The sequence below is a fragment of the Arachis ipaensis genome, chromosome B10 (assembly GCF_059453495.1).
Source record: "Arachis ipaensis isolate K30076 ecotype BB chromosome B10, ASM5945349v1, whole genome shotgun sequence".
Classification (NCBI taxonomy): Eukaryota; Viridiplantae; Streptophyta; class Magnoliopsida; order Fabales; family Fabaceae; genus Arachis; species Arachis ipaensis.
In genome coordinates this window covers 146,880,716-146,897,980 of record NC_142435.1, presented here as the reverse complement: position 1 = coordinate 146,897,980, position 17,265 = coordinate 146,880,716, and the positions used below count along the sequence as shown (strand labels likewise).

Genomic DNA, 17,265 nt, shown 5'->3' with positions numbered 1-17,265 from the left:
ATAAAAAATAATAAGAGAATAATTCAAGTTAAATTCATTTATTTTATTTTTTATTTATTATTTATTAAATAGTTTAATATTTATTTTGGTCAAATCAAATAATATAATTAATTAGTTATAATTAATATTATTTATCCTAGTGGTATAATTGAAACATATTGAAATTCTAAAGGTAAAATTAAAACTAAATGTTAAAGATAAAATAAAAATAAAATAGTATTTGCTATTTTATAATTTTTTTAATAAAAATCACATTTATAAATCTTTAAATTGCATCACTTTAATACAATAATATTGTTATTAAAAATAAAAATTATGGTAAATATCTCATATATTTATTGATAAATTATATAATAACATGAGCAAATAAATTAAAATTGGAACTTAACTATAATAAGCGCTTAAGTTTAAATTTTCATAAATAATTTTTTTTTGTTCAAGTGAATTACGCAATAAAAAAAATTACAAAAGCATTATTGAGGTTCAAATAATAAAAATAAGATCATATTAATTATATTTATACAATAAGACAAAATTATAAAATTAAATATTCATCTCACACACATATTAAAGTAGAAAATAATCTATTTATAAATAAAAAATTCAAAAAATTATTCTTAAAAGTTGAATATATATAAAAATATATAAAAAATTAAAAAACTTAATTTTAAAAGGTGAATATGCAGATAAAACATAAATTATAACTTGCAAAAATAATCTATTTATAAATAAAAAAATAAAAAAATTATTATTAAAAAATGAATACGTGAAAAAAAAATAAATTAAAATTTGTAAAAATTATCTCTAAAATTTATTACAATAAATAATAAAATTGTAAAAGTCATGTCTCTATATAAATTAAATTATTTTAAATTAAAACCTATCTAAATATTTAATCAACTTAATTAATTAGTTGTAACTGATTTAATCTAATAATTTAAAAAAAATTGAATAACATTTTTTAGAAACATGCCAATTCAAATAATATAGATTGAAGATAAGAAAAATATAACTAAATTATATAATACAACATAATATTTCTAGAAGTTTGTTTTATAACAGATCTAATGCAAAGATATTTATCATCATTTATGTTATAATCTAATTTCACAATTATTTAAACATTTTTATGAAAAAAATTGCGTCATTTATTTTGAAAAAAATATTTACTCATTGTTATAATTTAAATAGAATATAAAATTGATATTAAACCAATTTCTTTTAATAATTACTTAGTCACAAATATCCATCAAGAACATAAGATTTAAGAACATACAAAGTAAATATAATACCTACAATTTTTATACTAATATGATAAGATGATCATTATAAGCCTTTTTTATAATATAACTAAATTATATAATACAACATACATAATATTTTTAGAAGTTTGTTTTATAGCAGATCTAATGTCAAGATATTTATCATCATCTATGGTATAATTTAATTTCACAATTATTTAAATGTTGTTTTTATAAAAAAGATTGCGTTATTTATTGTAATCAATTATATTAATGAGTTAAAAGAAATAAATCGCTAAATATTTTCAAAAGGATATCAGTCAATTCCATCATTAAGTACAGAAATCTAATTTTTATATAATAGAACAGATAATAAATAGAATAAATAAGAATATGATATATGACATATTTTAATTATAAAATTAGTAATATATAAAAAAAATTTTATGAATGCTTATTGTTTATCAATTGCTAATTTTTTTACGTAATTACTTAGTAATTTCCACCTATCACATAAATCTTGTTATTATTTATAATTAGGAAAGAGTCATAAATAAATTTATTTTCTTAATAAATGTTAATTTTGTTGTGAAATTCTATATTACCTTTAAAATTTTAGCGTAATTGAGTCTAATTTCTACATTTTAAAATGAATTTACTCGAAAAAATTAATATGTAAATTACATTATTATTATTACAAAATTACTTTATTAACATAATTAGTGGTGCTTATTTGAACTATTAAATTTAGCTTCTAATAATATTAAAGTCAGCTTATTTTATTATTTTGTGCCTTCAAAAAATTCACATGACTGACGTCTAACAATTGAAAAAAATTTATTACAACGGGTATATTTATTTTAACAAATATTTTTCTATCTAATACTATAAAAAAATATACTGGCCAACTTGAATTATACAGGTCAACTTCTATGTAAAATGCCTAAATTGAGATATATTTATCAAATAAACAATCAATGAAACACTCATCCGTACTTTCTCATTTTGAGTACATTTATACATAAAATAAAATTTATACATAAAGAAAAAAAAAGAAGAAAAAAAGAGTTGAAATAGCAAGAGGGATAAAAATCATGATTCTTATAATTTTGTGTGGCCATTTATATATAATAGACCAGCGACTATGATTATCTAACAAAATTAATTTGTATTTATCACATTCAAGTTGAATAAATAAGAAATTATCTTATTCTAGTTTAGTTCTTAATTCACATGATTTGAATTTGGCTCAATATATATATAATTTGATTTGATTTAATTATTAGTTGAAGAAATATCAGTTGCCTATTTTATTCATAAATTTATTATTTTAATGACTAATAAATTAATCAAATTAATTAATTAGTAACATAATAAATTTGGTTTAATAAATTAAAAGAAATAAATTAAAAAATACTAACAAAAAGTAAAAAATAAATAAATTAAGAAATACTATCAAATCAAATTGATATAAATTATAATAAATTATGTGATATTTAAATATCTAATCAAATTAATTAGTTGATATAGTTAATTTGTAGTAATAATTTATATTTAATAAGTTAAAAAAATAAATTAGGAACACTCTCAGAAACATGCTAGGTCAGCTCTATCATTAAGTGTAGAAATCCGATTTTTATATAGATAGAATACATAGATAGATAGATAGAATAGATTATGTAAAAAATAAAGCATAACAACTAAAATTAAATTTGTTAACTAATTGAAGTAAGGTGGACAATGTTTGGCAATTATTTTAGGATTTAATTATTATTGTTGTTGTTGTTGTTGTTGTTGTTGTTGTTATCAATATAAATGGGTTACCATTAACGTAACAACTTGCCACTAATAAAATTATTGCATTGAATGAGAATTAGAATTGTATCAATATAATTAAAATAATTAAAAATATTCATGATTGATAATTAATTTAATAATGTATTAAATATTGATTTTATATAATTATAATAAAGATATTTTTTAAATTAGTATAATCATGCATTATTCATTAAATACTAATTATAATATAATTGTAATATTGTAATATAATTATAATAAAGATATTCTTCTAAAATAAATTTAGAAGAGAGAATAGTACTTTTATTTTGGAGGAAAAATAAATTTATGAAAAATTGATACCTTATTTTCATTAGTTGATAATGAATTAAATATTAATTTCATATAATTATAATAAAGATATCTTTTTAAATTAGTATAATTATGCATTATTCATTAATGTTAATTATAATATAATTGTAATATAATTATAATAAATTTATTTTTTAAAAATAAATTTATTATTTTTTGAAAATAAATTTAAAAGAGAGAATAGCACTTTCATTTAGGAAGAAAAAAGAGTTCATACAAAAATTGACACCTCATTTTTATTAATTGAAAAAAGAATTTAATTTTAATATATTAAATAAAAAATAGATTCAAGATGATATTTTTAGCTATTATTTGAATTTGAAAAGAAATGTTAAAATATAATTAAGATTAAAATTAGTTAACATTAATTATAATTATTTAGCATTTATTGTAAAATATTACGTTTTAATTGTCTTAATTATTCTAGCACAGTAGCTAGGGCTGCACGCGGATCGGATCGGATCGGATATGGCCAAAATTTTGATCCGATCTGCACTAAAATCATCAGATCCAATATCCGCAGTTTTTTAGGTTGGATCCGATCCGATCCGATCCGTACATTTACGGATCGGATCAGATCGGATATCGGATATATCCGCAAAACACAAAAATATTTTTAAAAGCTTATTTTTATTAAAAAATATCAATAAAATTCATTTTTTCTATTCTTCTAAATATGTTTACTCTCAAAATAATATTAAACATACTTTTCTTAAATAATAAATTAAAATAATACAACATATATGATAATTATTAGTTGAAATAAAACATAAAAAGAATATTTATTTATTTATTTCTTTATTTTTGCGGATACGCGGATATGCGGATCGGATATGCGGATACCAACACAAAATCTGCAATTCGATCCGATTAGTGTGCGGATTCAATCCGATCCGATCCGAAAGCTTTGCAGATCTGATCAATATCCGCAATTTTCGGATCAGATTCGGATAAATACCGTAGATATGCGGATCGAATCCGATGCATGAACAACCCTAACAGTAGCACCTACTTATACCCTGCATGTACGTTTTATCACTCTTCACTCACTCAATAATACACCTATATACCCTAGCATTCCTCATACTCTTGCCATGGGCACGGAAACGGTGCTGTCAATCCCACTGAAGAAGACTGATCTGGTGGAGCTGTACCTGCCGTTACGTAAGTTGGTAGCCTCAAAATACTCGGAGAGTGATGCACAAAAAGTTGAAAGCGTTTTGGAAACCTTAAACAAATGCCGCAGGGACATGGTGGAGCGTAGAGGGGACCTCTCCCTTCCGATGCAACGTGACTGCCTCATCCACTACTTCAAATGCCTTTCCATGGTTGAGCCACTCTTCTCCTCTCTCTCCTCCGACGCCGACCCTATCATCTTTGTCTGGTACGACGCCTTGAACCCTGAGCATGAGAATGGGGTCTCCTCACAGCGCAACGGCATCCAGTTGGAGAAGGCCGCTGTTGTCTTCAACCTTGGAGCCATCTGCAGCCAGATTGCTGCCTCTTGCGACCTTACCACCGCCCTTGGCCGTCACCTTGCAATGGAAGCCTTTAAAGTTGCCGCCAATTTCTTCTTCCAACTCTGGAAGGTTTTCGCCAAGTACGTGGTCTCCCCCACCCTCGATTTGACTCTTGTCTTCGTGGAGTTTCTGCACGTCCTCTTCGCCGCTCAGGCTTCCGAACTCGAATTACAGCAACAACTCAGCAACAACGACGCCAGTTACGCTCTCCAACAACACCGATGTGCGCTATCATTTTCATCGGTCAGTCTTCACTTTTATATTTGGAGAAGTCTAGGCCAGCACTTAACCATCAAAAGAAAGAAAAATGAGTAATTTCTCTACGCATCGGTCAAATCTTGTGGTCTTGATCACGATGGAGAATGCGTCACTGAGATATTAGTTAGAGGGATTTGCGGGAATCCCAACCTACAACAGATATACGTTGACCTCATCCTCTCTGAGTGCAATCCTTTCAAGATTGTCAAGGATGGAAAGCTGGTGGCTTACCCATGGGACATGCCTCCTCCTTATCCAATAAATTCGGCAATCCTCTCATCTTCTTTGTTTTCGCGGTTTTCATATATTCTTGCAATCCTTCCTTTGAAGAAGAGTGAGCCCTTGAATCTCTATGAGTCCCTACGCAATTACTTTGTCCTCAAATACTCTGAGAGCGTGGCAAAGAGAGTAGAAGGCTTTCTAGAAATGCTACACAAATTGCGCAATGAGCCTTTATTTCAAATACCTTTGCATGATTGAGCCTTTCTTCCCTATGAATGCCACACCCAACCCACCTATCTTTGTTTGGTACAATGTCATCATCCCGCAACAGGACTCTTCTCAGCATAACATCCATTTGGAGAAGGCCTCTGTTCTCTTCAACCTGGCAGCCCTCTGCACCCACATTGCTCTCTCCTGCGATCTCACCACCATCCAAGGCCATCGCCTTGCCATGGAAGCCTTAAATGATGCTTCAAATTGGTTCTCTCTGCTGAGGTTTGAGTCTAAGAAGGCATCTGGCACGAGTGACTTGTCAGAATCTTACGCCATTATGATGGCAAATCATATTCTCGGCTTCAAAGAGGACTTTCCTCGTCATCCCCAATCTGATGAATCATCAGTACCTGGATATCCTGTATGTATAATCATCTACCTTTTCAGTTGATCTTTTCTTGGTACAATTGATTGATGTCAGTCTTTATTTGTTAAATTGTTTGATTGAGATGATGCAGGCTTCAGCTTATGTTCAATCCTCAACACCTCAATATGTTGAAACAAGTCCGAGTGATGTAAGTCATGTAACTGAACAATTTCTTTTAGGGTATTGCAAGTCTCACGCCCTGCTTCAAGAGGTGTGTCAACCACTATGCTTGGACCTTCTCTCTGAGGCTAGCCCTGTCAAGATTAAGGATGGAAATCTTGTGGCCAATGCAACCTTAGAGGCACTGCATTTGGCATTGGAGAACATGAGCTTGCAGGAGACACCGCAGTAACGTTACCTTAGAGAAAAACTAAACAAGATTTAGGAATGAACTTGTTTTCTTTTTTAAATTTGATGTTGGAACTTTGTTTGTTGATGCTACAATACTTTGTGTGATTTTGTTTGTTGATGTATGAATATATTCCTTCTTATTTATCACCAATTTATAGTGATTTGTATGCCACTTTCTGCATCAATCTTATATTGAAGATGATTTGCGTGGCATTTTCTCCACACAAGGAATATTGAATTGAAAAAATAAGATAATTTGTACTATAACAATTTTGAAAACAATTTTATTTCTGTCACATTACTACTTACTGATTTAACTACATATTCTCTGTTTTTTAAAGCATTTTGGATATTTTGTACACCTATCTTTTGATCAAAGTTGGCAGTTGGAAGCTTATCTAACTCACTTTGATATATAAAGAAGAGCAACACCACCACCTGTGCAGAACATAATATGTGGTTATGTCAGGTCCCTATTAGGATGTGAAACTGAGTATACAATTGCAAGTGCTAATAACTTACCAGGTACTATACGGCAGCCTTGGTTGCATTCAAGGCATCTGTCACTCTATCCTTCTTACCAACATCAGCCTCAGTGAAGAACCTTAACATATTAGCTTCCGTGGATGCACATTTTAAAAAATTGTTACTCTAAATCTTTTTAGTCAATCAGTGAATACAATATAGACAATCTTTAAAAGTAAATTTGTTTTGTTAACTCCTTTCTTAGTAAAACTAAAATATATTGAGTTGAAAAAAATTTCTAGGTACAGTCATCTATATGTATAAACAAATAAAAAAAGGAATTGTCAGATGCAAATACTAATTCTAGTTCCGTTCATGAAATACATTTTATTCAAAATTACCATCACAAATTACAAATCACTAAGAAGGAACAATTTTTGGGTCAAATAACATTGCAGAAGTGAAGAATATGATACCCCATTATTTGAAAAGTTTGGAAAGCGCAAAACGCACAAAGTACCAAAGAGGCCAGTTTTTGAAAAGAAAAAATGAGAGGTGAGAATTAGCTAATACAAAAAATGTGATGGAGATGGAGAGTGAAGATGTACCCGAGGAACTTAACCTTGGTTCTTTCCTTTCACAACCTGCATATTTCAGCATCAATCAATAATAAAAATTTTGGCATATTCAAGGTTTCTACTTTCAAATGCAAAGGGATTTTTCTCTTTAAACATACTTGGGTATGTAAAAAATCACAATCCACATGCCTGAATTTACTTTATTGTTGTAGGAAACAGAAACAAAACATACAAAAGCAAGACTTATGGGGCATTCTATTTCATTATATCCTCCAAATATTAAAATACTGCATGGAACAAACACAAAATACATGCATGAGTTATAATACCATGTCATGATACCATTCATCCCAGAAACTTACGCTGATGGGAAAAGGTAACATTAATGGTTATATCTCTAATACTCCCTAAACCTCCATTGCTCCCTATTTCTAGCAAAATTGATTTTGATATCAACTTGGGATACAAATAATAGCATTAATTTTAAAATGCTAAACCGTTAGCAAAAATGTCATTTAACAAAGACGAGATTGCTTGTCCACTCAAATGTATATTGGTCAATAGAGTATTGTTACATTGGATATGAAAACAATTCATTATATGATTAATTTTTTTCTTTTGGGAAATTTTGTTATAGTCTCTGAGATAGAAGTCTAAGCACACATATTATGGAATGTAATGTTATGACGTCCGAAATTCCAGATAAAAAATAAAATGGAAGCAGATACAAGTAAAACTGTCTATTAGAGTCCTCTTTAGTCATTCTAAAAAATGAGTATTGCATAAATTTGTTAACCTTAATATCAGTTTTAGATTTTAATTCAATTCATATATGTTAAACGTTGGAACTCCATAGTCTCTCTCTCTCTCTCTAGAATTTTTTTTCCTTCTGTTTTAAACTTTTATACCACTGCCTTTTAGTTCCACCATGATGCAATTGATGCATTCTACAAGAAAAATAGATGAACCAATTTCTTATGGACACATTACTTATTTTGGAAGTTTGAAATCATAGTGTGTTTATTAGGCTGGGTTTGTTTACAGTGACGGGACACTAATACAAAATTGTATTTGATAGATGAGACTTGGATAAAGATACTGTGTCTAGAGACACTAAATTAGTGTATTTTGTTTCCATCTTGACAGGGATACAGAGACACTAACAAGGGACACAACTTAATTTTTATTTTTTGTTTCATTATTCTTATTAATTTTTCATAATTATATTTTTTATTATTATATTTTTCTTCTCAAATTCTTTAAATGAAAAAAATGAAAATAAATTAGATTACCTAGGACTGCACATGGATCGAATAATATCTGCATATTCGCTCTAATTATCCGCATCCGATCCGAATTTTACGGATATTATCCGATCCGCACTATGGTAGGATCGGATTGGATCCGATCCGCAAATCCGCAAATCCGTACGTCTCATATAAATAGCATAATTTAAGAAAGTAAACCCTAATGTGATATGAATTTTAGTGTGTTGTTTTATGAATTCTATGATATCTTGTTTTTAATTTTTTATGTTGTACTTTAATTTAGAATAATTAAACTTAGATCTTGTGTTATTATTTTTCTTTTGTTATTTAAGAGAACTTTTATTGATAATATTTTAGGAGTAAATAGACTTAAATAAGTGAAAAAATAGATTTTCTAGAGCCAAGAAGGGCCTTAAAACAAATCTTTTGAATTATGCGAATATACTCGATATCCGATCCGATCCGCAAGTTTGCGGATCGGATCCAACTTTAAAAAATGCGGATATCGTATCCGATCCGATGAGTGCAGTGCGGATCGGATAGAATTATAAGCTATATCCGATCCGATCCAATCCATGTGCAGCTCTAAAATTACCATAATTTGTTCTACTTTACTACCAAACAGAATATAAGGACACTAAATTTTGTGTTTTTGTCCTTCATATTTTGTTCTTAATGTCTTATCTTATCCTATTCTCAAAAACAAACGCAGCCTTAAGGCTGTTGTAATTAGATGTTGGTAGCTTCCATTCTTTCCCCAAATTGTTGCTGAGTGAAGGTGAAATGGACTTTGGTGACTGCTAATAAAGTGTTTCCTATGAATGAAGTACAGAGAGCATAAGAGGCAAATTAATGGTCCTATTTTACGTGTTCAAGGACCAGCAATTTTATTTTTTGTTTTAATTTGTTACTTACATTTTGTATGTATCTCTAGTTTTCTATGTTCGCTGAGAATTTCCAAGAGTCAGACATCACTCAATCAATGAGAATTTCATTTGGAAATAGAATCATAGAATAGTAACCAAGAGTACTAGCAAAAGAAGAATAAATAATCTACAGAGATTTTATGTCAACTTTACATATAAGACAAGTAGTTTAATTTTAACGAGGGTTAACAATATTATTCTGGATAACCTTTTTCTTGTATTAATGCCTTTGAATATAGACAAACCGTAATATTTTTTTTTTCTCTTTAAGTGGTGCAATCCTTTTTCTAAATTTGTTATGCTTTCATCAATATCTCTTCAAAAATAACATAAAAATAACTATTACCATAGTTTTTTCTAAATAGTTAAATAAAATTTTAGTTGACCTAATAATAGCAATAAAATAACATAAAAATATCAACAATATTTAATGTGTGTGTGAGAGTGATCAAACAGTGTAAATTTTATCTTGTAATTTATTATTTGTACATTTAAATTTGAGGATACAAAATGAAATAGATAAAATTAAATGAGAATCATAATTTAATTAATAATGGTAAATAAAAATAAATAAATAAAAATACCAACTCTTGAATTCCAGGACATCATTTATGAATTGTAAAAGGCACTGAATTCCTTTTGTAATAAGTGAGTAGTAGTAACATTAAATATTACATAGGTTAATTACGATTTTAGTCTTTAAAATATTTGCCAAAATTTTTTTTGTTCTTAATTTTTTTTGCATTTAAAATCGTCATTTTTACTTAAATATTAAAATTTTGGACCAAATTAAATATTAAAATTTTGGACCAAATTACCCATAACAAAAAATTTATAAAATAAAAAAAATAAGAGAAACTGCGAAGGAAAAAGGGAAAAAAAAAGAAGCTGTACAGGATTCACCTCTGCCTTCGCTTTCGACGCCATTTTTATACTATTTTGGCCCCTAAAGTAAGGACGATTTTAAAACCAAGTTAAACTTTAGGGACGATTTTGTATAAAAAAAAAGGTTCGGAACAAATAAAATTTTCGACTTATACCTTAAGAACCAAAATCTTACTTAATCCATATTATATAGACCAAGTTGAAATTCTCGAAAACTAACTGCACCTGAGTTTTCACCTTAAATATTACATCGACCAAGCTTAAATTCTCGGAAGTAGACACTAACAAAATAATTTAGTATTCAAAAGTAAAATCAAAGCCCAATGTTTCCTATGATCAAATAGAGAGAAAATGGACAAAATCTTTCTCCAAGTAAGATTGGAAAATTCCATATTCCTTACCACCTTAGCAAGAGCCATACACATGAATTGTCTAAGAAGCATTATTATGCAATGAATGAATGCATGTTCATCAGTAACAATGTTAATGGTGACCCACCATGCTTCTACTTCCCAAATCAATCAACCTCTGATGCAATTGGTTGTTGGGGGTAACCTATGCGACACTTCTTGTGATCAGGAGTTAGGAACCGACCTTTTCAACATCATAAGGAACTAGGATATTTTCTATATTCAATTTGCTTCATTTCATATATAATTTCATATTCCATCATATATTCATATATAGGGCATATGTGAATTATTATTTCTTTATTTATTTATTCATATTTCAACACTTTATTATACATACTGAGTTTAGTAGCCAGGGAAAAACAAAACTCAATACCTTCACAAATTAAAAGGAGTAAATAATTAACTTGATTTCTCAAATTTTATGTGGAAGTCAAATTGATCTTTCAATTTAACTAATATCCATTGTATTAGTGTCTAACTTATTTTTCTTTGTTTTTTAGACCATCTCCAGTAGGGAACTCATTTCAGTTTCTATTTATGACTCATCTGTCATAAAAAGTGATTCCATATTAGATTTTGCATCATAACCAATAAATAGGAACTCAATGAATCTCTCTCTTCTCTATTAGAAGGAACTAACTTTAATTTCTATTGTGGTCCCACCTAATTAATTAATTAAGTAATTAAAATTAATATGATTATTATTTTTTTATAATAATATTATTTAAATTTATAAATTCAAAATAATTCAATATTATAAAATATTAAAATAAATAACTTAAATTTGATTAGTATTTTAAATTTTATAAATAAAAATAAATAATCCAACTAAAAATTATTTTATAATATATAAAAATTAAATTTATTTTTTATGTAAAATAAATTTAATTAATTATGATTTAATATAACAATATAAATAATATTTGATATTAATTTAACATAATTATTTATATTAATTATAATTTAATATAATTAATTATTAAATAATTAATATAAATAATTAATTAAATAGATATATAAGTATTTAATATATATATATATATATATATTTAATATATTTTTTATTTTTTTTATTAACTTACCACATGGCATGATTTTATTGGTTGTTGCAAGTCCCTGCTTAGAGGACTCTCAACCTTGATTCCCGTGAAGAGCTCTCTTTCCCTTTTCACTCCAATGATAATTGAGTCCCCATATGTCAGAAGAGAAGTTCTATTTTTTAGCATTGAAATTACTCTTAGCACCGTTTTTTCATCATTCACCATCAACATCGTAAACAACGTCTTTTTATAGAAAGGAGAACAAATGACAATATAACATCAATGTTTATACATAAACGGTCATTTTCGAAAAACAACAAAAAACTGTCAGAACTTATTTTATTTAGTATTCATTAATTATTGTAATAATTAATAAATATTAAATAAAGTAAATTTTAATTGTTTTTGACTTTTTTTTAACAAATATTTTTAATATACGAAATGGACCCTTCTTTTGCACTTTTATGGTGGAAACTCAAGTGCAGTTAACTTCACATCAAGTTAATAACTGAAAATCGTTAGATGATTTGACTGATTTGATTAAATTTTTATCTAATGACTTTCAACTATCAACTTCGCGTGAAATCGACTGCACCTAAGTTTTTTCCACTTTCATACATTGGATGATTGTAATGTTTGTGTATGAAATGGGACTTCCCCCCCCTTCCTGATTTCTTGAATAAAAAACAAGACAATGCAAGAATTATAAGGCAGCCACGTGAATAGAAAACTCAGTTAAAAAGGATAAAGGGTGAGGAATGGTCAATTCTAGAGTTTGGAAGCCACCCCTTTAAGGGGGGAAATTAAAGTAGCCTACTACTATTTCACACAGTTATGTTATTTGGATATAAGTCTAGAAGATGCCAAAGCACCTTTCGGTTTTCTTTCCTTTACATCAAAAAACTGTTTTGGGTTTTGGCATAATCAAATAATGTTAGAACAATAAGGCTTTGAGCACAGTGATATAGACATATATTTAATTAAAGAGAGCAAACTTGGGTTTAGTAAAAAATATTATCTTAAAACCACTTCACTTAAAAAAAACAATAACCATGCTATTTAGTTGGTTCCCTATCATGGGGATTATTTGTGCTTCCAATTATGGGGAGTTGAAGTCTACACTAAGTAGTTTGTATGTTAGAGATTTGTTAAGGTCTAACTTTTAGATTAAACCTAAAATAGTAGTTAGAGTCCAAAAGCATCTCTCTTTTAGAAATATGTCGATCCATAAAGAATATAATCGTGATCATATCATAAAGATTATTTGTACTCTTAATTTTTTGAAAAAACTGACTAAAAAAGTTTTCAAAAATATATTTGTACACCAAAATCAACCACTAATATATTTGTGTATAATTCATGTATGGTTTAATTTATTTTCAATATGTATTTATATTTTAACATATATTTTATAGATTTTAGTGACTGATTTTGATGTATATATAATATAGTCCAAAAATTTTAATAAAAACCTGCTGACTTATCTATAAATGATGTAGTTATGATTATATTCACGTAAAATCCTACATATATCCAATATGAACTTAGCTATATATATTTTGCGTATATTCCACTTCAAATACTACAAATAAAAATTTAACACACATTCAAAATATGTTACTTACTCTTAATCTTTATATATCTTAGATTAAAACAAACTTACGTCAAAATTGAGATAATATTCAATTTGGTCCTTAAATTTGCATGCGAGTCTCAATTTAGTTTCTAACTTTCAATTATTTTTATTTATTTCCCAAACTTTGCGAACATAACTCATGTTAATCTTTAAAACAATTTTTAACATACAAACGTTAACGGACCATTATCGTGACGACCGGATGTCATATTAAACTTTGTAAAATGATGTCATTTTAGTTTTGGTAAAATTTTACCTAACAAAATAAGGGATATGATGCCGTTTTTTAGCTATTTGAATGCCAAAACTAAAACGGTATCATTTTACAAGTTTCAACGTGACTGTTTATATCAACGTTTTATTAACATTTTTGTACTGAAAATCGTCTTAGGAATTAATGTGAGGCACGTTTATAAAATTTAGAGATTAAATAGAGACAATTGAAATTTTAGGGAATAAATTGAGATTCGCGTATAAGTTCAAGAATCAAATTGAATATTAACTCGTCAAAATTTTTTACAAAGTAGATAAAAATTTAACAAATAATAAAAAAAAAATTTTTACCACCTTTTTAGGCTCTCTATTTGGCTTGGCGTTACTCTGCTCTCTCAACTTACTGCTTTGCTTTGAGCTGAAAATTAAAGACATATTCAAGTTTGTTTCAATAATTGATGAGACAGCTGCCAACAACATGTATATGGCAAAGCTGCAACCAAATTATGAAATACAAGATATATAAGTAAATAAAAAATCCCCACCATCATTATATTTGCATTGATATCGTAAGGTAGATGGGAGAAAATGCTGAGAGGTATGTTCATAGGTTTGGCAAATGTTTCAATAAAGATGAAAATTATTAGTTCAGGAGTGGAAAGTGGCATGATTAGTATTTAGCTTTTAGAGGTACTATTTCAACATTCATTTTGAAGACAAGCCATGAGCCACTTTCTTTCTTTTTTTCTTTTCTATATTTCTTGCCTTCAACTTACCTATGGTCTTTTAGGAATAATATTGGGACAAGTATAAGGAAGTAATAATACTAAACTAATATGAATTTTAGATATGTAGTTTTCAAATTTTGGAAATATAATTTTTTTTAACTTTTGAATAAACAAATTTTTTTTTAGCTAATTTTTATCGGTTTTTAAAGTAAAATTTTGTTAGAAATGATATTTAAATCTATTTGTGGTAAACCAAATTATGAATAGAAAAGAAATACAAGCTTAGTTTTGATGAGAAAAAAAATTTTCTTCTTTCTAAAATGCCTAAATGATATTTTTATTTTTTTTCTATTTATAAAATATATTCTCTTATTTGTGAGATTAAAATAAAATAGAGTACAATATATGTTATTTTAACGGCAGAAAAAATGTACGGTAAAAATTCACATTGATCTTCATATGAAGTTATTAATTAAGAATCAGTGAGTCTGTTTTAGATTAGAGGAAGTATAGGAAGTTAATGGAATATTTGTACAATGTGTACAATGGAGGTTTAGGGGTGTTCGATTCAATATTAGAGACCATCAGCTTAACCTTTTGGGATAGGTAGTTTCATGACATAGTATCAAAGCTGTAGATTCAAAAGGTCAAGAGTTGGATCCTTAGTGAACCCCAAAATCAGCTTAAACTTTTGGGGTGAGTGGTTTCATGACATGAGATGTTCATTATTCCTAGTACATATTAGGCCAAATAAATAGCTCATTGTACACATTGTACAAATATTTCATTTTAAAGTCCTTAGATTATATATATATAGAGTGCTTGTTGTGAATGATATTTTTGTTTTGGGTTTGATTGGTTTGTGATTGATGAGAAGACAAATTAGCAAACAGTGGCAGTGGCACATACAAGCATCTACAAATATGCATCACAAGTTCACAACACCTCCAATCCGATCCTGAGTCTTAATTTGTCAGTTACACTTTCAACATCCCTGAGAAAAGAAAAACAGTGTCTGCAAAATGGAAAGAGGAAAAGTGACCAACACCTCTCATCATCATAACCCAAAGTCACCACCCACCACTACCTTGCCACATAATAACAACAATAATAATTCACCTCATCACCTTAACAAATGCCAACACCACCAAACTATTACACCTCATAATCTTCATTCAAACTCTGCACTCACCATTTTTAATGCTCAAACCTACTTCAAAGAAGTCACCACCACCACCAACACCAGTAGCAATAATATTACAAGAGTTTCTCCTGTTGTTGCTACCATGAATTCCCAACACAAGAATAATAATAATAATGCAGAGCTCTCAAAGACAACCATGAAGACCACGAAGACGACGACGGAGCTTCATAATCGTCCACCGAGAACCGCGGTTTCTGTCTCCGCCTTGAGCAATAACCGTTTTAACAAACCGAAGGCGGCGAAAAACAGAGCTTCGTATTGTCCAAATTCAAAACCCGCATGGCTTTTACGAAAATGCCCCTGCTTCTGTAAAACGTCTGTGCAAGTTAAACAACCCACGCCAAATCCCAAATCCAAGACTCCATTTACCAAAATACCCCCAAAATCTCAATCTCAACCGCAACCGCAACCGCAACAGCAGCAACAGAAATCAGTTACGATTTCCGTAACAGAAAATTCCGAAGAATTGCAACCCGATATGGACACGGTTCTTGGAAAACCAACCACTGAAGGCTTCACTTTTCCTTCACTAGCAGCAGCAACACCAACCGCCACTTCCTGCCATGGCAAAAAGCAGGTTCTGAACGTAGTTCACGAGGAATATCCAATTCCGCCACGTCACTCGATGGAAGTTTTCCAACCAATAATAACCGTCGATAGAGAAAGAGAAAACAATAATAATAATAATAATCGTCGTCGGAACTTGGCGTCGCCGCCGAGTCCATTGTCACGTGACGCCGACGACGCGAGCGATGCGAGTTCTGATCTTTTCGAGATCGAGAGCTTCTCCCTTCAAGCAGTAGCAGCACTCCTCACGTGTCCACAGCCGGTTGTCACCATGGCACCCACAGGTTCAGAGGTCAACAACGACGATAATAATCAAACTTCGGCCTTTGACTTGAGCTTGGTCGCCGGCGCCGGAAAGAGCAGCGGCTCTGAGTTTTTGGGCGCGGCGGCTGCAGAGCAACAGCGACAAGGGGCCGCAGATAATAACAGTACAAAGACTGCTGAGGATACTACAAAATGAAGGCTACAAAATTACAGATTCCTTATTTGTACATAAGAGTTTTTATTGGTGTATTTTTGAATAATTTTTGTATGAAATATTAATGAGTTTAATTTTGAAGTTTAATTTTGATGCATGTTAAAATGCTCTCGCAGATAGTCATACAATCACAATTATTTCTTTGATAGCTATTTATACAGTTAATAAAAAAATAATTATTTTTATTAACATGGCGTTATGTAATTAAATTTACGTATAAAATAATAATGTATTAAATTTAAATTTTTAATTTTGATGTACCTATAAAATAAAACGATGGTGAAGACTCAATTATCACATAAATTTAAAATCGTTAGATGATTATTTAGTCAAATTTATCAAATTATTTAATAATTCTCAAGTATTAATTTCACATAAAGACAATTGTTTTGATTTCCATTATTAAATTGTTAGATTTATGGGTTTAGACTTTAGATAACTCATTTTAATAGGGAATGTTAAAACTAATTTATAAAATATGAAT

General features: G+C 29.0%; 1 protein-coding gene and 1 pseudogene across 2 annotated transcripts; both read left to right on the top strand.

The window, feature by feature from the left end:
• The first annotated feature begins 4,451 nt into the window (after window positions 1-4,451).
• LOC107621915 (uncharacterized) lies at window positions 4,452-6,531 on the top strand (annotated as a pseudogene). Its single transcript, XR_015899736.1, has 2 exons — window positions 4,452-6,023; window positions 6,121-6,531. The product of XR_015899736.1 is annotated as an uncharacterized LOC107621915 (transcript).
• An 8,946-nt stretch (window positions 6,532-15,477) lies between these two features.
• LOC107621884 (uncharacterized) lies at window positions 15,478-16,868 on the top strand. Its single transcript, XM_016323865.3, has one exon. The coding sequence runs from the start codon at window positions 15,555-15,557 to the stop codon at window positions 16,761-16,763; it is 1,209 nt and encodes a 402-aa protein (XP_016179351.1). The 5' UTR covers window positions 15,478-15,554; the 3' UTR covers window positions 16,764-16,868.
• Window positions 16,869-17,265: the final 397 nt, after the last annotated feature.